Source organism: Vanacampus margaritifer, chromosome 16 (genome assembly GCF_051991255.1).
Source record: "Vanacampus margaritifer isolate UIUO_Vmar chromosome 16, RoL_Vmar_1.0, whole genome shotgun sequence".
In the NCBI taxonomy this organism is placed as follows: Eukaryota; Metazoa; Chordata; class Actinopteri; order Syngnathiformes; family Syngnathidae; genus Vanacampus; species Vanacampus margaritifer.
Window position 1 is genome coordinate 6074704 of NC_135447.1, and position 27654 is coordinate 6102357.

Sequence of the window (27654 nt, forward strand, 5' to 3'; positions counted from 1 at the left end):
CAAAAGTTTTTTTCAAAAGAATATTTTGAATCTAGTTTCAGTTATGAATTTTTGAGACACTGACTTCTAAGATGTGTCACTGTACAAAATGAACTTTTTTTTTTTTTTTTTTTTTAGTTGCAGTGGCCTGATGGGCTGGGAGGGTTGCCTGGCGTAACTCCTCATACCAACGTTGATTTCTTGTCACTTTGGACTCTTGTTTTTACTCTGCTTTAGTAACTTGAAAATGTTGATGGGAGAGAGAAAAAAAAACATGAACCGGGAAAGCAAAAATCCCACCCCTGTAGAGCTAGACCCTTCCTCCTCTCCTTGATTTGCTGTTAGTGTGGTAAGACTTGAAACAAGCATTTTTATCATGATACTAAGACCCCAACAGGGGGAAAAAAAAAAAGAAAAGGCAAAACAGATACAAAACACAAAATGTCTTAAAAAAAAATGCAAATGAGTTGGGGTGGGGTTTGGGGTGGGTGGGTGAAAGGATATATATAGATGGGTTATCTGAGTATGTAAGCAGTGGATGTGAAGATAATGTAGTTTTAAACATTGTTACATTTTAAAATCATTTATTCAATAAAAAAAAAGTCAGCTCAAGAGTGTGTTCTGTCGTTTTTCCAACAAAATTTTCATGCTAATGTGAGGGGAACCATAATTACATTAAAATTGCATGAAATTAATGGCAATTTCTATATAATTTTCCCCCATTTGATAATAAAATCTGATATTTTGTATCAAACAGACAATAAAATGAATTATGAAAAAAAATTCTTGTTGTATTGATTTTTATTAAAATAAATAATTCTGAACGTTCCTGCTATGTTTTCCACCGCATGCAAAAATGATCTTCCCAGTCCCACATTATTACCCGACACTAATATTATTTAATAATACTTAGGAAGAAATATTTTGTTGAATTAGGTCTGACAGCCGTTTTTAACAAATTTTTGGGTGTGGAATCCAAAACTGAGTTTTTGAACTATATGTCTTTCTTTCTCACACAATGAAATATGAAACAGGCATGACAGCTAATTGGTGGAATTTTACTGATCTGGAGGGTAAGATGCGGAGAAAAAAAATGTTTTAAATTTTAATTTGCATAAAAATCGAACTCAACATAATTCTTTCCCCAAATTGTTCACCGGTGTTGGAAGTGTCAATATTTTGGTGTAAAACTCCCAAACATTGCAACATGATAACGACATTTTGATAGGAAAGACCATAACAACCTTGGTCAACTGAAATAACTTTAATTAAGAACCAACATAATCCCTTAATAGTAGAAAAAACATCCCTTCTTTACACTGAAGTACAATATATGCAGACTGTATATATGCTACAATGATGCATCCGCACACATACTTGAAATGATACGTAACATGACAGCTGGAATATTAATACTCTCTTTCAAATGTCAATAAATACCCAAAGTGAACTCATGCAGATGACCAGATAATTGGGGGTTTGTGTTGGCGGACTGTCTGACAATTCCTTGCCAATATCAACAGGCGCGTTCAAGTTTCACCATACGTGAGTGCAGCTTTTCTCTCCTGACAAACGTGACAACATATCAGACAAAAAAGCACAACTTCCTTGGCAGAGGACATCCCAGAGTAATCCGACAAATCCTCGTTCATCTCAACGATGACGCAATGTTTGCGCTGGAATCGAGTAGGATTTTGCACAAAAACATGGCACAATAAAAAAATGTTTTGGTCCTAATGTTTACAAATTTGACATTAAAATGCAACACACATTTGAGTGCGCCCAATTGACTTCTTGATCAATTCACTTATTCCAGTAAGAACAGTTAACTCATTAACTGCCATTGACGGCTATAGACGTCAAAAATTCATTTGAACTATTGCTAATAGTTTCACATTTTTTTCCCACTTTTGTTAACAAGAGTATGAAAACCTAGAAAAAAATATTGTACATTTAGAACAGGTATAAAATGTGTGATTAATCGTGAGTTAACTATTGAAGTCATGCAATAAATTACAATTTAAAAAATGTAATCGTCTGACACCCCAATTTTTTTAATAATATATATTTTTTCTTTTTAATTAGGGGCATCAGGCGATTACATTCTTTAAAATGTAGTTAATCTCATGAATTTTATATCTACTCTAAATGTACAATAATTTTTTTCTAGGTTTTATTCTCTTAACAAAAGTGAGAAAAAAACGTGAAACTAATAGAAATACTTCAAATGATTTTTTTACGTCTATAGCCGTCAATGGCAGTGAATGAGTTAATATTCCCTTATCACATAACTTGAATGAACTGGCTGGCTGACTGGGAAAGGGAAAAATGCACATTGACTTACAAATATTTTTTCCCTTCTTTGTTTCAACATAAAACCGCTACTATCAACAGATCGATGATGGCCCTCAAACACGAACCAGGTTATGACTTAAATTCACATTTTACAGCGCATAACAAAAACAACACTTGACACAAATAAAATGGCAGATACATCAACTAACATATGACCTTGTACATCCACCACATGAAAAACAGTGACAACAGCAGATCATGGGTGGGCAAAAAAAAAAAAAGGCAGCATAAGAAATGACTCAATCTCCTGCATATTTCTGGAAAAATGATTCTATTTATCAGGCGGACTTGAGCAGCACCACACCCAACTACCAACCCTAAAATACCCACATTGCGTTGTGCGTGCAAGTAGTGTACATACACAGGCCGACATTACATCATTCACTGCCATTGACGACTATAGACGTCAAAAATTCATGTAAACTATATTTCTATTAGTTTAACATTTTTTTCATTAAATTTTTTTTATGAAAACCAAGATTTTTTTATTGTACATTTATAACAGATATAAAATTATCATGCGATTAAACGCACTTTATTTATTTATTTTTTTAATTAGGCCCGTCAGGTGATTAATTTTTTAAAATTATAATTAATCACATGACTTCACTTGTTAACTAACGATTAATCACAAATTTTATCTGTTCTAAATTTACAATATTTTTTCCTAGCTTTTCATACTCTTGTTAGCAAAAGTGGAAAAAAATGTTAAACTACTAGAAAAAGTTAAAAATAAATTTTGGACGTCTATAGCCGTCAATGGCAGTGAATGAGTTAAAAAGGACACATGGGGTTGTGTACAGTAAACCACACAGTAAAAGACGGACTAAAATGGTAACTAAAAGCAACATAAAAGGCATTGAGAGTGAAAGGCTCGCGTGTATGGCAGCTTCAATCGACTTTCTTGCTGCGCAGTCGAAGTGTATCCAGCAGGTGTCGGCACACGGGGCCCGTGTGCTGCGAGAGCAGTGTCAGAACCTTCCCGTGGACTAGCGTCAGGAGGGTCTGGTGGCCCGCCGCCCACACGCGGTACCAAGGTCCGTAAAAGGGATCGGACACGGCCGGGCATAGCATGTTGTTAAGATTCACCTCTGTTACCTGGAGTAGAAAAGATATACAATTTAAATCCTCAAACTGGTTGTAATGGTGCATTGCATGCATGTTTTAATTATTATTATTATTATTATTATTTTTATACAGCAGTGCCTTGAGATAGGAGTGACCTGACATGACTCAGCAATTACGAGCACAAAACTCGCTCCATAACCGTGGCGAGATATTAGTAAATATTCACTTAAAAGCTATTTAACAATTTTTATGACATTTAATATTATTGATTATTTCATGTCGTGTCTTATTTAAACCTTTCTAAGAAAATACTACTACTCTATAGTTAGTTATTTTGCTTCTTTTTTTTACCCCCGAGCAGTAAAAAAATAAAAAATAAAATGAAATATATAATGTTTTTTTTCCGGGCAGTATAAAATAAAAAAATACTACTATTATATATCTATCAAATATACAAAAATAAAACACAAAAAGTTCCCCGAGATTACGGACATAATTGTAAGTAAAGCAGCACACAATTTGAGGAGGGACAATTTTCCCGAGGGCATTATTGTATCCTCCAGCCATTGCATGCAAAAATGGTTTCTTCTTAGGTTCCCAAAGGTGCAATTTACATGACTTATTAGAACAAAAACAGCTCAGTAAAGGTCTCTATGATGTCGTAACTTCTAATAAAAAATGATCTCATTTGTATGTAGTGATTATCCCCCTCAAAAGGAATGATTGCGGATAATCATACAAAAGGTATGGCTATAATAATAATAATAATTATATGTTACAAGAGCCACCAATGAATTATCGCAGTCGGCCAGCAGGGGTCTCTCTCTTACCAGGCCAAGAACTTGCAAGAAGAGGAAGTGATAGAGGAAAAGGATGCCTGTGGAGAGCAGCGCCCACCATATGTCCCCCAGAGGCTCAGGCTTGTAAACACCTAAGAAGAAGAAAAACAAAAAAACAGTCGGAAAGAAAAAAAATAGGTTTGTAGTCTAAGAAGAAGAAATGCATCATGGCAGGACCAGTCAAGTTTGTCAAGCAGTGCAAAAAAAATAAAAAATAAAATAAAAAATAAAAAAAGGCAATTCATCCACATTTGACTTGTTTTCAGACCATAAAATGCACTGCAGTTGCAGTTGAGAGGATGTGGTGTCAAACGGGCATTTCCTGTTTCCTCATTATTAGTTTTAATAAAAGAGTACAAGGTATCATGTGGTCTTGTTTTACATTGGCTTTGACGACACGCACACACGCGAGTCAACCTTGCTTCTTTAATTTCTTTCTACAGTTCCAGTCAAAACATTTGTATATTTTATATATTTATATTTTGTATAGGGTGACTTTTATTGGTTAGTGTACAAAAACAATATATATATATATATATATATATTTTTTTTTTGTATATTTTTAGCATTAGCACAGTAAACAGGCTGGCGTTGCACAACGTTACTATAAGTCTAAATGTTATCTATTTTAAGGTTTTATTCTTTGTCATTTCCAATCAACTCAAAATTAAAAGGAGGTGATAAACATAGCCGTCAAGATGAAATCTTGCAAATTCCGCATCGCTGCTAATTGACCTCGCCTTCTGTCTCTGATCGGTTGTTTTTTTCTTTTCTTGGGCAAGCAGTAGTTTTTTACTCATTCACTGCCATTGACGGCTATATACGTCTAACTATTTCTATTAGTTTAACACCCCCCCCACACACACACACACTTTTGTTAACAAGAGTATGAAAACCTAGGGGGGAAATTATTGTACATTTAGAACAGATATAAAATTTGTGATTAATCGTGAGTTAACTAGTGAAGTCATGCGATTAATTATGATTAAAAAAATTAATCACATGATGCCCCTCATTTTTAATGAACTTTTCTTTCAACAACAACAAACAAAAGATTGTTAAAAAAAATATAATTAAAATTACTTTTTTTTTTATTTTTTATTTTTTAAAGAAGACGAAAAGATTATTAAAAATTTGGGGCGTCAGGCGATTATTTTTTTGGGGAACTAATCACATGACTTCACTAGTTAACTCACGATTAATCACAAATTTGATATCTGTTCTAAATGTACAATATTATTTTTCTAGGTTTTCATACTCTTGTTAACAAAAGTGGAAAAAAATGTTTAACTAATAAAAATAGTTCAAATGAATTTTTTACGTATATAGCCGTCAATGGCAGTGAATGAGTTAACCTGGGTTCGATCGAACACCATGATTTTTTAATTTTTTTTTTATAGCCTCTACTTCGCGGAAATTCATCTAATGTGAGGGAACGCTGCACGGAGAGAAAATTTTTTTTCTGTGCCAATGATGAGGCCCGACATAACTGGCGAACAGAGTACTTCTAAATCTCTCATTAGAACAAATCTAAATCTGGCGGCGTTATCTCGACAAAAGTTTTCCACTCCCACTTAAGATGACACAAAAAGCTGCCATTAGTAAAGTGCACACTTAAGTTCCCGCTCAATATAGATATGCCGCCTTCATGTTGCTTGAGCATCCCTTAAGGTTAATTAAGGGGAAATAAAGGCGAACCTCCAAGCAGTTCTAGCTACTGCAAATTGTTATGCAATTCTGCCGGTTCTATTATTAAAGTTGAGTGAAGCCTGAAAACATGTGTCCATAAGTAGGATGGTCACCTTTATAGGAGGTCAGGAGAGACATAAACAAAGCACACAGCTACTACGGTTGAACTGACACAGACGATGCAGGCATTGACGTCAGGGGTAAAAAAGTCTGGCGTCAATGAAGGGATGGTGCGGGCAGAGGGCAACAACACCTTACCTCCTTTCCTGAAAAGGTAAAGCGGCACCAGATACAGCATGGAGTGCTGAATGTAGTAAATCTCCTTTTCAAATGGCAGCTGAGGAGACAACAAGGGGAAATCGCGAGTGTCAGAGGAGGAGGAATGACATCATCGCCTGCCATGATACGGCATCCTGCTATGAAGCTAAAGCGGATGTAGCGTTTGCGCACAGCTTAGACTGGGGAATGTTTGAAAAGGTAAAAGAACACAGTCTACACATTAGATATAAACATATAGGCCACATTTACATTTATATATGGTTGAAAGATTTTTTTTTAAACGATTTATGTGCGTTTACAGGTTCCCTACGTTGTGAAAGTACCCTGAATGTACCATGTTGCTTATAGCGGGCCCGGAGAGATTAAGTTGTGATTCTGCCGACCCCTAAGCGTCTTTTAAGCTATTTCATGACACCCCAATTGGCGTTAACTGTAAAACTAAACACACGGCAATGAGAATAACATCCACTGTATATTTAAATACAAAACATGCTTCGTTATTAAAACATCACTAGCTTAATGCTAATGGTAGATCCCATTCAAATGCTAACAAAGTTAGCATCGACTTCCGGAGTGATAGTCCTTCAAATAATGAATATGCACACACAAATGCTGTGGAAACACATACCCACAGGTAAGATAACATTACTCAAAAGGCACAAATTCTCCCAAATATCTGAAAAACAAGTTATTTTAATAGAATTTCTCCTGTTCTCATTATAGCCAACCAATCAACCACGCTGCCCCTAAGAGGCCAAAATGCATAGTAACACCCAGTATTAGTTTTCCATTTCTATTTTAGTTTACAATATATTCTTATTTTTACTTTCTTACTAATTTATTTTCTCTTTTAAGACATATTAAAAGTTGAGTTTTCATGGATTATAGATATAGATGTTAGTGTTTTAGTTTTCTCCATACCAACACACATTTCCACATTACATAGCACAAAATACAAAACGTGAGGTTTGACTTTTAGTAGTTGAAAAAATATAAAGTTTTAAAATGAATGAATAATCATTTTATTAACTGTGATTTCAATCTAAACCAAAAATAATTGTGATTATTTTTTCCCCCCATAATCGTCCAGCCCTTATTTCAATATTAAAAAATATCAATTTTTACAGTTGGATTTTTTTAGAACGATTGAGAAACATAAACACATAAGACGACAACAGATGCAGAGGGCAAGCATGCATGAGCAAAACGTTTGCTTACCAGTCTGGTGTTGACCACAGGGAACATTAAAGCCAAGAGAGCACCATTCAACATATGGACCTGCAGCCTACAAATACACACAAGCAATCATGACAATCAGCGGACATGATTCCATCCGGAGGTCATCATTAGTGACCTTCACGGATTTCAGCCAACATGACATCCAGCCACAAACGCACACTTACTGAGCCCATCTACCACTTGTGCAAATCCATTTCTGTATTGCAACACTTGACTGCTGAGTTGATTAGTTCCGATTCACGCAGCCGGTACGAGTGGGTGGGGAGTTGCTCGGTTTGTGTTGGTTCGACTTGAGCCGGTAATGTGCTTAAATTGTCATCACGATTTTTAATATTCATATTCGTTAAGGCTATTTAGTGATAGATCTACAGTCATTTCTGGACTATAAATCATGAAGTCATGCAATTAATTACGATTTTAACTGCCCGACGCTGCTAATTTTGAATTGTAATTAAATCACATGACTTCAATAGTTAACTCACGCTTAATCATAAATTTTACATTTGTTCTAAATGTACAATATTTGTTTTTCCAGGTTTTTATACTCTTGTTAACAAAAGTGGGAAAAAAATGTTAAACATAGAAATAGTTTTCAAATGAATTTTTGACGTCAATGGCAGTGAATGAGTTAAGTGGAGGTGGCCGCCTCTGAATTTCGGACACAGGAAAAACCCTGCCAATAAAAGATCTGACAACTTAACATGCAGCCTTTGAAGTCAATTGCCTTCAATTAGTCCACGTGTTGCATGAGCGCCTTGGGTGTTTAGTTTGCATTGTCCATCCATCCATTTTCTTAACTGCTTATTGTAGCCTACTTATTTAAAAAAATATATATATATTTTTTTTTTACGTGTGAAGTTTGTTTTAAAAATAGCCCCTCAGTGATTGGATACTGCGTCTTGCTAAAAAAAAGTAAAACAGAGGAAGAATAAACGTTCTTATGAACTGATCATGGTTTCTAAATGTACCAAATGTTCTATATTTTGTTTAAAAACAAAATAGAATGGAAAAAAATGCATAGTAAACATATCATTTAGGTCCTGTTACACTAAAAATGCAAATCAACTAATGTAAGATATTGGGATATGAATCGCCTTAAAAAAATCATGTAATGGGATACATATGTTTATCGATACGCATCTTATCGTGACACTTGTATCGTATTGTGAGGTTGTTGACAATACCCAGCCCTATAAAGTACATAGTAGCTTACCTGAAGACAACCATTGCAGTTTTACATGGCGGGCAGGCCAGCAGAAAGATCTATATGGAACAAAAACACAAACAAAAGTCACACACCCGTGTTACATTCATAAAAGTATGGAATACAATACAAGTGCATGATAAATGTATGAATAAAATATTTCGTGCTGAGAAGCTGGAAAATGGGACTTACTCACTTACTGTATAATGTGTGTGTATGCTCATTGTTAACGGGTCTGGCTCAGTCAGATAATAGAAATAGAGTTCACGTTTCATCCAAAAACATTTGCATCACTTCAAACCGCAGCTCTTACAAGAGGTAGCAACAGTTGAGGTTTTGCTATGACTTCATCTCTGCTGCTGTTAAAGCCCCCCCCCCCTTCTTCTTCTTCACACAAGAGATTACGCTCTGAAATGGATTTCATGCAAAAGGCGAGGCAAGCTGCTTCTCAGTAAGAAGGTCTTGACTAAGTAGAGATGTTTGCTCGTCCGCTCAGAAATTGACTGCTTAAAGATTCATGTGTCACTGCTGACACATTTATCAAGAACTAATACGCTGTATAAAGTGGTAGAATTTTTAAAACATTTTTTTTTTTTTGGAGGAGGCTAATCTGTCTGTTTCAAATCATGCGTGGCAAAGACAGATTGGGATAATGTGATAACTAGCATTAATCCATATGCTGAGGAGACAAAATCGAAGCTCAGGGATTTCATGTAATGTCAGCGAGGGCAGCCCCTCCCGAAACGCAGAACATACACCGCATGTCCCTGCATGCAGTGTTTTGTTCTGCGTGTTTGTTCCGCCTACGTGGGGCGCCATTTTGCATGAGGACGTATTTACGCAAATGTACATTGGATGCGGATATTTTTGCGAAATCTGCCATTCATGCGTTTTTCAGATCCACAAATACATCGGTGATTTACACGTGTTTTTTTTTTTTTTTACGTTACGTGTGCATTTAACATGACTAACTGTATCATTTGTAAATTGTTATTCTTGTGAATTGTTGAATGTCGTGTTTGTGTGAGCTGTCAAAATTAATCGATTGTCAAATTGATCAACAACTATTTTAATAATCGAGTCATTTCAGCATATCAGCAGTAATTGTTCACTGATTTCTGTCGTCCTTCACGAAAGAAGACTGATTATCTTTTGTGTTGAATAAAAATAAGACATTTGCAAGCATTTGTTTTTAATTTGGAAAACAATGATCAAATGGGTAACAGCACAACAGCCCCTCCTTTAAAAAAAATGAATAAAAAATCACTATGCGAATACGAAGTGTGAAATAAACAGAAATCAGGGGAAAAATGTTTTTAAAAATACACTTTAATGCAAAATTACAATGAATCTGATTAGTCGATTAATCGATTGAATAATCGATAGATTAATCGATTCTAAAAATATTCAATAGTAACAGTACTAGACACACATTTATTTTTGAGACGTCACATACTTTCAAGATGTTTGCAAAATAGTTCCAAACTTTCATGAATTACATGCGCTGAAAGACCATCCGTCCTCCGTCCACTAGGGGGCAGTGTTGCTGTATTCATTGAACGGGAACAAGTCATCCCGTTTTTTTCCGTTATCTGATCTTCTATTATATGCTTATTTAACACAAAATACGACTTATTTGTTTCCCTCAATATTGATTTGACCTTTGACCTTCCTCCGCTGTTGCCTCTTTGGCTGCCAAGAGTGGCGTAAAAGAATAGTGATTAACATTTATCGAATATCTCGTGTATGCCTTTTGCATTCATTGGATGAAAAGGAATAGTTAAATGACAAGTTTGTGGTTGTAAATAAAGTCTTGCTTTGGCTTTTTTTTTTTTTTTTTACTAACATTTAGACACTTAACTCAAATTCATAATGTGGGCTGAATTGAACATCCTAAGCAGGCAGGTTTTGGTCTACGGAGCGCATGTTTGACATCCATTAATAAATGTTTGGGTTGGATTCCAAATGGTGCGACCTCAGCGGCATTCCAACATCTCAACAACTATCAACCAACTTCATCTGCATCAGCAGCTCCAGTAAACAATTTAGTCACATTATGTCCACAAGTGTGAGCAATGGCAAACTAGCCGTGGCGCTGCTGATGTAGCATTAACGACACAATTAACTTTAATAGCGGGCGGCGCCTCTCTATGAATTTCACAGCGAAAATGTACACACTTGGGCTTCTGTTCTCTTTCACGGTAATGCCATGCGAGCATCTCTGGTTTTTAGAAAAATAGCAATTAGCAATATTCCACAACATGCTGTGGCTGACGGAGCTTGAATGGCTGAATTATCAGTGGATGTGAAAAGTCTACACACCCCTATCTAAAAAGGTCAGGTTTATAAAAAAAAAATTAAAAAAAAGGGTATTTGAACATGGGCACATTATATGACAATCTCATCTTGAAAACAGATCAACTGAACCACAAGAAAAATAAATAAATAAAATACAGCGGTAACTACTTTCTGAGTGAGTGAAATGTCTATATGCAAGTAACTGTACACTAAAGGTATTCTATTGCAGACTGGAATGCGGTACCCGTCAAAACTTTGGACACACCTTGTCATTCAATAACACCAACGTGTGAATGAGTGCGTGTGCTTCATTTCTGGTACTGTGCTGCTGTGCTTCCTACCCTTTAATAGGGCTGGGAATCTTGGACTGTCTCACGATTCGATTCCGATTTTTGGGTCTGCGATTCGATTCAGAACGATTTTAGATTAAAAATGATTTGATTGAGATATGCAAAGAATTGTCACGATCTACTCCAGTCTGACTCGCTAATGCTAATTAGCGCGCTACTCGTGGCACTTTTATCACTCAAAAGAACGACTATTCATACAAAACGCTTCAGGAATGTATACAGAGAAGAATCTTAACATCCTACACTGCAAAAAAATATATTTGGATTGGAGTAACTTGATCATGACTTTTTGCTTCTATGTGGCTACAACTTAACTGTGTATCAGAACGAGCGGAACCACACTGCCCCTAAGTGGCCAAATCGTGTACAACATGAACAGTGCTCCCAACAAAGGCACACACAAACAAGGGCAGGACAGTATAAAATAATTGAAATGAAATCGAGTTTGGGACATTCAAAATCGATTCTGAATCATACTAAATGAGAATCGATTTTTGGGCACACCCCTACCCTTTAAGCATTTATATTTTTCCCACTTTAATCTGCCTGTTGAACTATGACACCCCACTCTGAAAAAAGGTTGCAGGTTGTTTTGGTACAATAAATCATCTATCTGGACTGAGTTAAAAATTGACCAAGTCCTCCATGATTAAATTACAGCTGAAAAGGTTTTAAAGATGAAAATGAAAATATCACATTCATAAAAAAAAAAAAGTGCTGTATAAAGAAACTCTTGCACCAATCTTCCTTTTTTTACAAGGGCAGTCGTAAAATGATTGTGTTTAGTGGAATCAGCATAATTGAGATCGAGTGGTCATGACTTTACTACAGCTGATAGCGTATACTGATAGAGCTTACATGCAACTACACACATGGGCCAATAACAAGTCACGAGCCGGAATGTTTTGTCAGGGAGTGACATTCCTGAAATTGCAATTAATGCTATAAATGAACAACTCTAAGCAAAGATTCACTAGCTGGGCTCTAACTAATAAGGATATAAATTAGGGGTGTGAATTGCCTAGCACCTGGCGATTCGATTCGTATCACGATTTGATGCCGATTAATCCCGATACAAATCTATAAATAGATTTTTCCCCCCCAACTCAAATTTAAAAAATACTAATCAGTAAACTTCTACATGTGCACTGTAAGATTTGTATGAAAATGTATTTATTTATCAGAAAATTCAGGCTTATAACTGAGCTACTGTATTTAACAAACAGGTTGCAGTCTGTTCCATGTTTGAACAGCACTGAAATAAAATTTTAAGGCTTAATGTTCCATTAATGTAACATTCTTCCATGCCTAATGTGCGAATCCTAACCTTAAGTAAGATGTTTTGTTGAATATTCCCATAAAAATCGAAAATCGGCCGCATATCGAATCGATTTGAGAATTGCGTGCTGTAATACCGCGATATATATTTTCCAACACCCCTAATATAACTACATGAGTCTGTTTCCCAAAATAGTTCACATTTGACTTTTCTATGGAGATAAGATTACCTGTAACCTTTTCTGCTTGCATTCGAGGCAAAGCAAAACACAAAGACACTAAATGGGATTCGGTTTCACAAACACAAAGCAAGAAATGGGATGACCCCCTAACAAAAGACAAACCACTCTGGACTCTTGCGTCTGCTTAGTGTAAAAACTTGTACGTTTAGAATTTGAATGGGGAGTGATGAGGTAACGCTGGCTCGTTTGCATGAGACCGGATCAACCCCTCAAAGCAGGATGACAAAAAAAAAAAAAAAAAGTTCCGTTAAAAGCGTAGGCCTACTACGGTTCTTCAATTTTTCACGGATGCACACTGCTCATCGATCACGATGTGCAATCTCAATGAATTTATAACTACATTCTTCATTGACCGTTGTACAGCGTTTTAAGTTCATGACCTTTCACAAGTACCGTGCAGGTCAGGCAATCAGGCGGAACCAAAGAACAACTGTGATGGTAGCAAAAGTGCACGTGAGCAGGCTTGCTTGAAAACCGGCCTGACAACAACAAATTCATCTATAAATCCAATGCATAAGCCTTTTGCGTGGCATTGCTACCCACGTGTGAAGGATATGATGGCACAAAGTACACCTCACTTTTGTTGTCCAACACCTAGAAACCAAACAATACGACACAGTAGAGGGATATTCTGGATTTGTCAGGTTATGGACTACAGTTGATCTGTTCTGATGAAACAAAAGAGAGGCCCGATGAGTCCCATTCAGAGCAAGTCATAAGGAAGTTGAAAAAGAGGAATTGCGAAAGAGTGCAAGTGAAGTTTGTGAAAACTTTCACGCTGGAGTAGGAGGAACTCCAACAAAGGGCACAAAACTGGGCAAATCAAATACAATACATTTAGTTATGTTACTGACATTGCATTATAAACTGCAGTGTTTGCTTCTCGTATTGTTTACTGCTCGGCACAACAATATGCACCGATTAGAGTAGACAGAACCACTTGACCCACCAGTACCATCCTTACCTGGATCATGGTCACCACATGGCACGGATTCAGCAGGTAGATCACAGTCTTGGTGGCGAATTTGAACCCCACCTCCACTCCAAAAGTCATGCATAGTGCAACGAGCAACAAGTTCTTGCCTAGACTGTCCTCTTTTGATCTGGTGCACTCTTTCCCCACCACTTTGAGCTCTTTGGAGATGTTGATTTTCTTCAACGCCACACCAATCTCCACTACGGAGATGAGAAGCACCACCAGACTTTCACTGATGCGTTGCTGGGGCGCCAGGAAGGCGGCACATTCTGGGCCCCCGTTGCCCTCAAACTTCGGGTCCACCCCGCCGTAGACCCAATCTAACAGGCTGTATATGTTGTACCTTGACATATTCCTCTTCTCGTGGTGGAAAAGATACGAACAAGACGGAATAAAAGACGTCACACTGACTTCTTGGCGAAACATGAACTGCAAGATTACCCTTTGGCTGTAAGTGGAGAGGAAGACATGTACGGGCCGCCTTGCCCTGCCTCAGCTAGCAAATTAGCCAAACCTCCAGTTCCTCCTCCTCCTCCTCCTCCTCCTCCTCCTGAGGCGGATGACAAACTTCCAGCTAGCTGCAGCCTGCAGCAGGCGGCCGGTGGCATCAAGGTTAATAGTTGTGCCGCAGTGATCACCGGGAAGCCCGCGTCCTCATTCACCCACCCTTAACTGGCGTCGACATTGCCCGGAGCAAGCGTGTTTACTTGCTCTCAGAAAGTCTGAGCTCGAGTTAGCAACATAATGAGCGCCGGGGCGCTAGCTAGCTAGCTTAGCCACCAAGCAGTGACAGTGCTGAATATTAACCCTGAATTTTGGCTCTCAGACTGAGCTGCAATTCCATTGGCCATGGCCTACTATGCTGCGTTCACTGTCCCTTTCAAACGTGGACACTCAAAACGCGAGGCAAGTTCATTTCCTTTCCTTCTTATGCAGTTTCGTGCCCTCGGTTTGATGTCTGTTTCGGGTTGAATTTATTACACATTTGTTTACGTCAGTGTCAAGTGTAAAACTGACTTTCATTTGACATGAGAATCGTTTTATTGTTTTTAATATTTTCCTGAAAGACATAACTTTGGGCATAATCAGAGCATGATAAATCCAACACGCAACGGGTGTTGCGTTGGGATTTTCCGGACATCGAAGATGTAAGTAAGCTTGCTACTTGTTAGCAGATTTATCTGAAAACAATTCGTGATTTTATTGTATTGAATGCAATAACGTTAAATTTCATTACATTAAATTAAGCAGTAGATCCGTGCTCTTGTTTTATTTCCTGAAATGCAAACAAAATATATCTCATTTGGAATGTGAAGCTTTATTTAGAAAGTCTAGAAACAGATGCACGTTTCACTTTACCTGTATCACTTGATGTTACTTTTATTAGAGACAGATGACGCAGCTGCCCCATCTGGTGACCTATCCTCAAGTGACGCTCCTGTCATCAGGCCGGGCTCAAAGAAATTACCTACAATTTTCACAGGTAAAAATTAAAATGAAGACACACACTCTGCATACCAGCACAAACCTTATCTACTTATGAAAATGCAGTGTTTTATTCAACATGGTTCTTGGATTACCAACAAAACCTGATCTCAAATAAATATTCTTCTATTAATTACTTGGCTAAAGTGCTTCCAACATGCAAACAAACAGTATAATGACTCAACTTATGAACTGTAAAAATTGTTATATGTATTTTCATTGGGTGAGGGGGTGAGGGGGGGGGGGCATTTCGTTAATGGCTGTCGACTGAAAATGACATCACAGTTGCGCTGGCTGGGTTGGGTCATGTGACTTCACAAACTGAGCTGTGATTGGTCGTTACCTGTGCCCTGTGCAACTGTGGTGTCATTTTCAGTCTACAGCAAGTGGCAAAATGGCCGCCCTCTGAGATGGATAAAAACAGGTGGGTTTTGCTTCTTATTTCATATTCCTGTATTAATAATGATAATAATATTTTTTTAATTGGTTTTAATACATTGGTTTTATTATGTGTTTTATGTTTACTCACTGTAGCACTTTGAGGTTTGATGTCAAATATGACGTGCTTTACAAATAAAATGTACCATTATTATTATTATTATTATGATTAAGAATGCCATGATTAGACTAGTGTGGCTGCATAGAACATATTGTATTGAACATTTTTGGGTTGACTTCCTCTTCAAACTCATGTTGCTATTAATTATTTATGCTTTTAAAGCAACCCAGTTTATACTACACACGATTCATAAAAACTGCAAATGATGTGGAACAACCCCCTCCTAAGTATCAATTTCCCTTTAATTGGTCCCCGGTGAGAAAATCATTATCAAACATGTTCGAGATTTATATTCGTGATATAGATCAGAGAAAACACATGTGTGAAAGCTTCAGCATTTAACTTGAATTCAGTCAACACATCAAGAGTAGCATAAACATGCTCGTCAGTGTATTTGTATCAGCATAATGTGGTATTCTTCTTTGCTCCGCCAATTTTCACAGTCCACTTTTTTTAAAAAGTGAATTTACAACACTTTTGTATAAAATAGGCTTTGACACCTGGCGATTTGCTAACAATATTTTCACTGTTCCAAAAAGAAAAGTGAAAGTTCAAACTTCCAGTGACGCAGTAGCAGGCTGTGTTGTTGGCAAGGATACAAATCCTGGTAAAGGTGCTGACCCAACCAAAACACATATAACACATGGGTTTTGCGGCACCCACCTCATGCCCAGCCTCTGTGGCACGGTGCTGCGTTAGTGTGTCATGGCAGCACATACATTATGAATGGGTTGGTTGTCAATGTACTGCGCTGTGTTAAGTGCAGTGCGAAAAGGCCATAACAATTTAGGGGGCACTGGTGTATATATATATATATATATATATATATATATATATATATATATATTGGTGCATAGAATAGTTTTTAACACCTTAAGTTAATTTGTGGGGTGTTGTAGTTTTTATAGTGTGTAGATTTGCAATGTATCAATTCAATAGGTCTATTTTTTGCCCTTTCCTTGAAGCTAAAAATGTAACTAAAATGCCAGGCTGTATTTTATTGCCAAAAATCGATTATCCTATTGATTATTTTATTGAGTAATCGGGGCTTTTACACAAGAATTAATGATAAACATAAAATTCAACCGACCAGTGGGTGGAGCTGTGTTACCCATGACTGCTGAAATACAGCTGCATTTGGCGGTTTGTTAATGTCAAGGACGTATAGTCTTATACACAAGTACTGTGCATACATTTCATGAGACTAAGCAACATATTTGTCTCATTTGCTTTAACATTTATAATTCGTGTTTTGACTCCCTCTCTGAAGTGTTTACCCACTTCTCCTGTTCGAACTCTTTGTCACTGCTTACAGCCTTCTGTGCGAAGTCATTATTTTCAAGCAATTACTTTTATTGTGAACTTGTCATCTCTTGCATGATCCCTGCACTCCAGTTATTTCCCTGGTTTATGGTTATGACATTATGAGGCAATTCCAGGCCGACATAATGGGTAAGCCATCAAACACACGTTCGAGTAGGTCTGAGAGAATGGAATAATTTTTAGTGAGACAATTATTTTAATTTTAATGATAATTTAGACAGTTGCTTCATTTGAGGGAGGTACGTGGCATTTAATAAAAAAAGTAGCAGCTCCAATAGAAGTCATGGACAAAAGAGATGCTTTATGGTAAATAACTGCCAACAGGACACTATTGCTATGCTACTGCTACTACTAACAATAATGTAATCGTCTTTTTTTTTTTTTTGCATTGAAATCCACCACGTCTGTCTCCTTTACATCAGTGATAGCCTAAATGCAATCATAATCAAACGAAGAAAGAAAAAGAGCAATGATGATGACATGTTGAATCGCTAAGACTATCGAATGAACTATAGAATACTGAGCTCTCAAAAAAAAAAAAATGCTTGTCCTTCCTGATCACTCATCCAATTCACTTGCACACCCATCTCTTATTATTATTATTATTATTTTTTTTTCTTTTTCTGGAGAGCTCTGTATTATTGTTCATTCTGTAATTTTACCAATTTGACATGTCATCGTCATTGCTCTCTTTTTTTATTTTATTTTTATTTTTTTAAAAATCTCTTATCTCAATGCCACAGTACGTACACCGGGGTTAGGCTCCATATCCATGACTCACCAGATTGCGCAGTTGCCTCAGGCTACCAAGTTTTCTCCTGCTTTGAACCTTTACTGAAAATGACATCACAATTGCTCAGCGCTCTGGTAACGACCAATCACGGCTGACCTGTTTCTGAGTTTGGTAATGTGACGTTCGCAAGCTGAGCCGTGATTGGCCATGACCTGAGCGCTGAGCATCTGTGAGGTCATTTTCAGTCGACAGCAAGTGGCAAAATAGCTCTGCCCCCCTAAAATGGATAAAAACGGGTGGATTTTTGATGCTTAATTAATATTTCACAAAGTAGATATTAATCTGAAAAACGTATTTAAACTAGTGGGGCAGCATAGAAAATATGTAATATTGTGAAGAAAATTTTGGAGTTGACTTCCTTTTGAACTCATTCACTGCCGTTGACGGTTATAAATGTCAACAATTAATTTTAACTATTTTTACTAGTTTAACATTTTTTTTTTCAGTATGAAAAGCTAGTAATTTTTTTTTGCACATTTAGAACAGATATGAAATTTGTGATCAATCGCGAGTTAACTAGTGAAGTCATGCGATTAATTACCCAAAAAACTTTAATCGCCTGACGCCCCGAATTTTTAATAGTATTTTCTTTCTTTAAAAAAAAAATAAAAATCATTCACTGCCGTTTACTGCTATAAACGTCAAAAATTAATTTGAACTATTTCTATTAGTTTTACTTTTCTTCCCCCATTTTTGTTTACAGTAGTATGAAAATCTAGAATTTTTTTATTTTACATTTAGAACAGATATACAATTTGTGATTAATCGTGAGTTAACTAGTGAAGTCATGCGTAAAAATAATAATTTTTAATCGCCTTTTGCCCCTAATTTTAATGATCTATTTTTTTTTAATTAATTTATGGCAGTGAATGAGTTAATTTCATTACTTTTCTTTCAATTCTATTTTACCTTCTCCAAAGGAAGTTTGTGCGCTTGTAGCACATCTGCTCTTGTGTGTAATGTGATTTGAAGAGCATTTCCCCCCCCGGTGTGGATTACTTGCAGGAACTTACAAGGTAAATGTCAACCATGTACATTCTGAATACAATCAATTCCACTGGCTAACTGAAATGCTACAATTTGTTTCTTCTCATTTGAAGTCACATGCCATTGAACCCATGACTGGGGGCAGTGGCGCAGTCTCTTGGACTTGGCGTTCAAATTCAAGTGTTCTCTGAACAACCACTGCATTAGCCACTTTTTTATGTATGGTTGTTGTTCCATCTCCCAATTATATTAGTAATTTTAACTCTAAAATAATCTTGACCTGTAGGCCTATTGTGACCAGTACAGTCTCACACATATTCAGCTGGGATAGGCTCCGCCTCACTCAAGGCCGTAACAAGGATATAGAGAAAATCAATCAATGTATTGATCAGTTTCTGTTCAGTATTTGTCAGTTATTAATATTGGTGTCGGTACTACTTACTTTCACCGACTATGGGGGAACAAAAATAAAATGTGATTTTCTTCGTTTTCATGTTCAAGTTTGTGTTTTGACCTCCGCTAATATCTGAGAGTGACTATTTGAACCCACGTTTAAGGAGTCATCGGATCTTGATTTTGGCAAACAATACCCATTTGTAGTTCAGTTGTATGAATAATAAAAATAAAAAAACGAAGCGGTATAACACGACCTAGCGGCAGCAAGTGGGTAATGAAAAAGAAGGGTCCCAGGATAGAACCTTGAGGGACCAGCACATCTGTCAAGTGAAAGCAACGGGACCAAAATAGTGACTTTTAAAGTCATACTCAACACACGAAGAACCTGTAAATTGGATTGATGAGTATTTGGGCTCAAGTTGTCTCAGCTCATGAGGTTGAATCAAGATCCACTTGTTCTGTCAATGACAAGTGATGTCATGGTGTCGCTTGAAACATCCTAATCAGATTTCTCTGATGCTACTTTCTTTCTGCTCTTCGCCCCCTGGTGGCTAATGGTATTACACTGTACTAATTAAAGTGTACTTTTCTTTCACTCCATCCAAATTTGTCAGAGAAAAGGTGTCAAGAATGTGTAGCTTTTACTTTAAATGCATAAATACATTATTATGTGTATGATTACAACCACAACTTCTGATACAATGTTATTGTGTGAAACCATTAAAAGCAAATCCTATCCCGACTTTAGCTATTGCTTCTATTACTTTTTTTTTTTTTAATGTTCATGAAAAATTAAAAACATACATATATTTGTGTTTATTTTGTTTCCTTGTACTTAGCTTTCATATTACACCGTGTGGCTTTCAGCAATGAATCAATGTCAAGTTGTAAAATGCTTTTCTTTGGTCCTTCCTCGGGTCTCCTGATATAATATAATATAAGTCCCCTAGCTTAATGCTCCGGTAATTTAAATGGGAAATGCCGTAGAGGGGCTAAAATAAATTTGTATCTTTGGTCCTTCCTCGGGTCTCCTGACGGCCTCACGACTCTGGCTGGAAGTGTTCGTTTTAGGTGAACGGTATGGGATTTTTATTTTTTATTTTTTAGGTGAACTAATGAATACACACGCACATGCACATACACGTACCCACATACAAAATAAAAATTATTTAAAAAATATATATATAAAAAAAAAGAGCGAGAGCAATGATGATGACATGTCAAATCGGTAAAATTACCGAGCTCTCCAGAAAAAAAAAATACAAAAAGTTGTAGAATGCTCGTTATGCACAGCAGAAAATGGCAAACGCCTCGGAGATGAAATATACATTTCACATGACTCAAATATGTTCACGGGGACCAAAAAGTAGAACACCAAGACAAAATACAACATCCTTTAATTTCAATTTCCGTTTGCTACATCTCATTACAGTAAGCACATGAACGAGAGAAGTCAACATAGAGTCCAGTCACTGAGCACATAGAGAGCCACTTCCCAATAACAATACAGAGTCCACTACGGTATGTTCCCGGAGCTGTCTTTGTGGAGGAAGTCTTTTATCGCTCGATGCGTAGAGACATGCAGTGGAATTGCAGGAGAGAGAACACAGCATGTACAACTCTGCTTGCAAACGTCTGCTAATTCACAGTTAAGTTTCGAAAACAAGTGCACACAAGGTACGGATCTTGTAAGTAGACTCATGAATAGTATCTACCGCATGTCGTCAAAACACTATAACACGCAGTGTTACAGAGCTGAATGTTGGACAGCGCTACGTATCAGATTTAAAAATAAATGACGTGACATATCCATATTCACAAACTATTGGAATTGAATCCACAATATCTACAAATTCACAACTTTGTAACATTTTCCTCAACTATCAAGTGTTGTTATTTAATATAATATCTGTATATGGCGCTCTACCCATCAAAAAAATTGCATCAACATCTTAGAGGTTATCTGGTATAAACCATAAGCGGCACTAAATAGCATAAATATCTTTATATATTTTTTTTATATGCTTTTAAGTATAATGTGTCTTGGTGCAATGACATGGTTCCATTATAGATAACTCTGGCCCTGCGGGAAAATAACTGTCAAAACAGATAAAACTCAAAAGTAGTACATCAACAATGCAGTCGAATCCAGTTGACCAAAAACACTGACTCTCATTTCAGTTCGGACATTTCAATGTTAATCATTGGAATGATTTCTGGGCTAAACATGTTCATGACAGAATCACAAATGTAGACTATACTGCATAAATAAGATGTAGAAGGCAAATGTTGAGAGGCCGCCCGTAAATGGACAAACAAGTTGTGCAGCAAATGCTAATCTGTGATACTGTACTGTTTATAAAAAAAAAAGAAAAAAACGGCTATAATCGTGTGTTTGCATAAAGACATACATAGATATCAGTGTACACTTGCCAAACCCATCTTTTGGTATACCAGCACAGTCTATCTTATTCAAGATTACATCAGTGGGTGTCAAAAGATGTTATTTTCCCACTTTTTTAATATATATATATTTTTAAAGAACACATCATTATTATTATTATTATAAACATACTAAGTGTCAAATCAGATTGCTCTGATGCCATCCTCTTCCTGCTGTCCTCCCCAGGAGGCAAGTTTTGCATAGTACAGTACCTGGAGATTGCTGGGATATTATTCTGTGATGTGTCTACCAAGTCCTCAATCAGTCGCTTTCTCGGGCTCTCCAACATTTTAACAATTCCCAACTGACGCTAAATAAGGTACGTCTGACGCAGAACTATCATCTTTGTTGGGCCAATTGTTTGACACAACTTTTGTTGTCTCTCGTTATTGTACTCCCAATACAATGCCGGCTGTACAATTTAATCACAAACTGAATAATTCTCTTGATATACCACCTCATATCAGTGAAAATAATACTGTATAAAATGTCCCAAAAATTATATATTGGTATTTTAAGATTTCTAGTGTTGCAAAATTGTGATAAAAAAAATATATATATATATATATATATATATATATATATATATATATATAATTATTATTATTATTATTTTTTGTCCTTCCAAATTAAATTAAATTCATAAATTTTTAGTAACATCCATCACCCATGATGTGAAAATGTTTTACAATGATTTTAATGCCGTTGCATTCGACTCGGTGCGTTTTGAAATGAATACAAGAGTTACTACTCACAGGCTTCTGAGATCCACTTGGAGGACAGAGACTTTAAATTGTCCAAAGAATTATATATTGGTATTTTAAGATTTCTAACTAGAAACTGTAATATAATGTAGTATATACAGTGTTGCAAAATGTTGATAAAAAGATATATATTTTATGTATATATATATATATATATATATATATATATATATATATTTTGTCCTTCCAAATTAAATTCATAATTTTTTAGTAACATCCATCACCCATGATGTGAACGTGTTTTGCAATGACTTTAATGCCGTTGCATTCGATTCGGTGTGTTTTGAAATGAATACAAGAGTTACTACTCACAGGCTTCTGAGATCCACTCGGAGGACACCAGGAGACTTTTGACACTTGCTCTGAGAGATGGAATGGTTCATTTCAGTCCTACACAATGCATAATTAACAAGAGAGTCGAATAATTTAAAATCCCTGCAGGGGTGGAGTCGCTAAGACCAATGCCACCTGTCACCACATGACGTGACCCCAAAAATATTTAAATAATGGCTTGCAAGTTATCTATTGATCACTGTAGTCTGGCAACATCCTCCACTTTGACTTTGTAGTCGCTATTAAAATATGTTCTGAGTCACGTTAGCGAGGAAGGAACTTCATTAAACATTATATTTGTTACTGAGCTGCAGGTAAAGCAGACTCATAAAATGTGCATGCTGGCAAATGAGGGTAAAAGCACTTTCATAACCTTGTCGGTGTAAATGAACATCACATAAATATGCATTAATAATTTATGACGGTGTCTCTGGGGCTGCGAGTGGGTCACCGACGAGTAAATTGGCCGAACCACAAGAACACAGACACGAAGAGCTACTTGAGTGTAATACTGCATATACCGTTTTGTGAGCTGTAAGACCACTTCAAGAGCGGCCATAACACAAACTACTAATTATTCTTTCACTTACCACTAAAGATGATTTCAAAATATGTTTTTGTTTTTTTTAACAATTAGCATGGTGCATCATTTCTAGAATGAAAGAAAAACTCATAGTGGATCTTAGGTGTTACCTCTCCCAAGGGAAAATAATGTTCAGTTGAAGATATGAAAACATTGGTTCAAATTGTTAAATGTACTATGTGAGCAAACTACATGTATTTTTCTCCATCACAACTATGATAAGATTTATAATCCCGATTTGTATAATAGACGAACGTTTGTCGACTACAAAACAGAAAAGTTGTACAACCGGTGCAAAAATCAAAGACACTTCACACAATCAAAGTATTAAAAAGGCAAAAGTATAACATGAGTAAAAACATTGCTTTTGTATAAGCATTTTTTTTTCTTTTTTTCCTAATGATATTTAATGTATAAAATCATCCGTTCGTGTTTATTTAAAGAGGAAGTCAACCCCAAAATTTTCTTTACAATAATTATATGGCAAGGCATTCTGATTAACATTGCGTTTGTGGAATATGAGTTAAGCAGCACAACCCACCATTTTTTTAATCCAACTCGGGGGGGGGGGGGGGTGGGTCATTTTGCCACTTGCTATCGACTGAAAATGACACTACGCTTGCTAACAACCAATCATGGCTCAGCCTCAGAAAACAGCAACTGGCAAAATGGCTGCTCCCTAAGATGAATAAAATGGTGGATTTTGCTGCTTGACCCATCTTCCACAAACACAATATTTATCAAAATAGTGTTTAGACTAGTGGAGCCGCCTAGAACATATTGTAAAGAAAATGTTTGAGTTGACTTTCCCTTTTAATTTCTATGACAAACAGAAAAAAAAACTGAGCTTCAATTTGAGGTAATAATGGCATTTCGTTACGACTGTGAAAAGCACAAAATAAAATGTGGAATCCTATAATCACTTTTGTGTCGTCTTGTCACAGTAAGTCGTCGGTCCACCTTCACACAAATATGCCTCAAACCCATACTTAGTTTGCGGGTGGGTTGAGTACAGCCACCAAGCGCGACCACCTCTTCTGATATACACACCGACCTATTTTGTACATGCGTGCTGTAGATGTGTGTGACAATACCTTTTTTTGCTCTGTTTATGTCATCTGTATGTTCACCAAGGCACTTGGCTCCTATTTAACCAAACACAGTCAGCCAGCTCGAGCGCGCTGGACTTGAAAATGCACAGGCTGCCCCCATGGGATGCGAAAAGCAATTCCAGATGATACCGCATTGGCCCTGATGAGATTCAGCTTGAGCTGAAGGCCAGACACTGAAGATTATTAATGATGTTCCTATGGAACCATATAGGCTGCCCTCGGTACCGGACCACAGTTAAGCAACCACAAAACAGCTCCTTGGGTGTCTTCTATTGTGTCCCTGCATAATCTGTGTGTGTGTGTGTGCATGCATGTCATTAATTCTTGTCTTCATTGGTTAGCAACAATGACAAAACGGAACCACATGCTTGCAAAACAGAGAAAAAGAAAACACAGTTTCACTATTTTACAAAAATGACAAGCAGTCAAGATACAGCAATGGACTACTTTGTTACAACAGCAGACAGGGCCAGAGCTACTGTAAATGAGAAAAGAAAACAAATGCAACTTTTTTTTTTTTTGTCACAGAGATTGTATAACATCACAGTAGACGTGAGTCTTCCATTATGCCGCTTTGCTTGTTTACATTGTACAGAACAAAGCTAGCTTGACGCCATACCGGTCTGGGACTTAAGCTAGCTTACTGAGTTTTCCCGCTATATCCACTTGCACCATTTTACACAGACCTACAGGTGCTGTTACTACCATTTTTGTTGCCTTTCTTTTGGAAACACAAGATATAATAGCATAATAGTGACAGCAAATTGTCGAGCTGTGTAAAAGGGGGTCTTGTGATAACATACGCCCGCAAAGGTCGCCTATAGGTGAGCGTTTGCCCTGCATCTTTATGGATGAGCAAAATATAACACAAACGCACTCATAATACACGGTAAACTCACAAAAATATTTCACACTCTCAAAAAATGCCGCCTTTACAAAGATAACTACAAGTATGCCCATATACAAGGATTAGTTATAGCATGCTAATTCCTAGTAGTTAATATGGTAATTCCTGCTTCATGGCTATGACGTGACACTTTACAATGTTACAAATGATGGGCAGTGACATTTTTTGTTAGTTCCATTTGATGACACACCAAAATAAAACTAGCCAGCATCAAAATTTGGTTCTTGTTTGCCACTTCACTACAATATTCCATGACATTTTGGCGCTTGTACTGATTCCACTCCATAAAGCTGAATAGGCAATTTTGTGTAATTTAGCATAATGGTGCTAACAAATTAATCATCAAATGACAATCAAAATAATACTTCAAGCCTTCATACTTGTTGGAAGTAATTAGGTCATCTTTAATTGACGCCGTAAGAGAGCTATAGCGTGCACACACCAGCATGTTAGGAATTGTAGTTTGTTGTGGTGCAAAATAGCATCATAGTGACACACGTTTCTAATATTTTAGTTACCTTGTTAAGCTATATGAGAGAGAGGATATTAAAATAATATGAATATGGTGCATGATGCACTACATTAATCACCATCTCTGGTGCAATATTATCTTTGTAAAGGCAGCTCTGATTGGATTTAATGAGATTGCACACACACACACACACACACACGCACACGTATATATGCATATATATCTAAATATATGTGTATATACCCAAATGCATATATATCGGTGGCGTCGGGCCGAAACCTCATAAATCACATTTTGTTAAATATATATTTTCCAAAACCTATACTATTGGTCAGTCCACATGTTTGGGTGTTATTTGTTTATTTTATTTTTTTTTACAAATTATTGACTAATACAAAGTGGTGATAATGCCTTGCTCTCTTTGACAATGCAATGTTAATGGCTGAATAAACATGGCGTTTTTGGGGTCTGCTGAAAATTGGCCATTTTTGGAGGTACAAGGTTTCGGCCCCTATGTATACATAGAGTACATGTATGTATGTATATATATATGTATGTATACATATATATGTATATGTGTATATATGTATAGTGGTACCTTGACATACAAGTTCAATGCATTCATTGACCAAGCTCGTAACTCAATTAACTCATATTAAAAACAATTTCCGCATCGACATTAATTGAAATTCCATTGATCCATTTTCACCCCCCCCCCAAAAAAAATAAATAAATAAAATTACGTGTTTTTAATACAGAAAAATAACTTCACTTGTGATTGCACTTGAAGCTCACTCACAAATGAAAATGAAGCTTGCTAAATAAATAAATAAGCAAGTCAATAAATAAATCAACCAAGCAACATTCCTAAGTTCTGAAGTTCGGCACCACTATACGCATACACATACTTGCACGGACACACACACGCGTACACGTTAAGATGTTCATGGCTTCCCAGCAAACCTGTCTACCCTTCATTGTTGAACTCATTCAAGATTGACTTTTGATCCAATTTCAGTTGAGGTTGTTTGCCTCTATGATAGCGGGCTTTCTGTTGACATATGTGGCCCAGTAACCCAAGTTGAAGATGAAGAAAAGGACAGGGAAAATGATGCGTGAAATCTTGTCCACTTTGCTGACTCGGTTGTAAGACTTCTTGGCTTCTGTGTAGGGATCATCCATTTTATGGAGATAGGAGTGTTTGGCCGACGCCCCGGAACTGGCGCTCTTAGAAATGGTTGTTAAACCTTGGTCCTTTGCAACGTTGATGGCGTAGGTTGTTCCAACAATGTTGAAAGTGTTGTTTGCCTTTTTGGAGAGAGTTGCCGATTCTCTTCTCTGAAAAGAAGAGAAGGCAGCAAAAGTTGTCAGGAGAAAACGCAGCAGACTCCACAATACTTCCATTTGAACTCATAAAGAGGAAATAGAAGCAACACCACGAGACACGACACACACAAGAGCAAAACAAAAGCCTAACCATATCGTTAATCCTGGCCATGTTAGCCTGAAACGGTTCCTGAAAAGAAAAGTAGAAAAGAAAAAAAGTTTACCAATTATATTAAAAATTACCCAACATGCTCTATTCATCAGTGTCTAGCTTGTACATTTCACACCACTGTCAATTAAATCTGCATCATACAAGGTTTGATTGCAGAAAAAAAAAGAGGTCATATCCATAATATTCAGCTGTGAAATGTTTTC

General features: G+C 36.7%; 2 protein-coding genes and 1 long non-coding RNA gene across 4 annotated transcripts in view; 1 reads left to right on the forward strand and 2 right to left on the reverse strand.

Annotated features, from left to right (window-relative positions):
- Positions 1–1228: 1228 nt before the first annotated feature.
- tmem164 (transmembrane protein 164) lies at positions 1229–14611 on the reverse strand. Its single transcript, XM_077545706.1, has 6 exons — positions 13785–14611; positions 8662–8711; positions 7428–7494; positions 6189–6267; positions 4233–4333; positions 1229–3432 (listed from the first exon to the last, which is right to left on the reverse strand). The coding sequence occupies exons 1-6, from the start codon at positions 14220–14222 to the stop codon at positions 3226–3228; spliced, it is 942 nt and encodes a 313-aa protein (XP_077401832.1). The 5' UTR covers positions 14223–14611; the 3' UTR covers positions 1229–3225.
- Positions 14335–27654, forward strand: part of LOC144035776 (uncharacterized) — a 67467-nt gene continuing 54147 nt past the window's right edge. Inside the window, exons 1-2 of the long non-coding RNA XR_013288504.1 lie at positions 14335–14702; positions 15184–15279. This is a non-coding gene — a long non-coding RNA (uncharacterized LOC144035776). The remainder of the gene's footprint in view (positions 14703–15183; positions 15280–27654) is intronic.
- The window catches only part of gabra3 (gamma-aminobutyric acid type A receptor subunit alpha3), a 92071-nt gene continuing 85136 nt past the window's right edge, over positions 20720–27654 (reverse strand). Inside the window, exons 10-11 of one of the 2 annotated variants that reach the window (XM_077545704.1) lie at positions 27431–27469; positions 20720–27291 (exon numbers count right to left, since the gene is read on the reverse strand). In XM_077545704.1, the coding sequence (XP_077401830.1) occupies positions 26968–27291; positions 27431–27469 (363 nt within the window). In that variant the 3' untranslated portion in view covers positions 20720–26967. The remainder of the gene's footprint in view (positions 27292–27430; positions 27470–27654) is intronic. The other variant, XM_077545705.1, reaches the window with a different exon arrangement.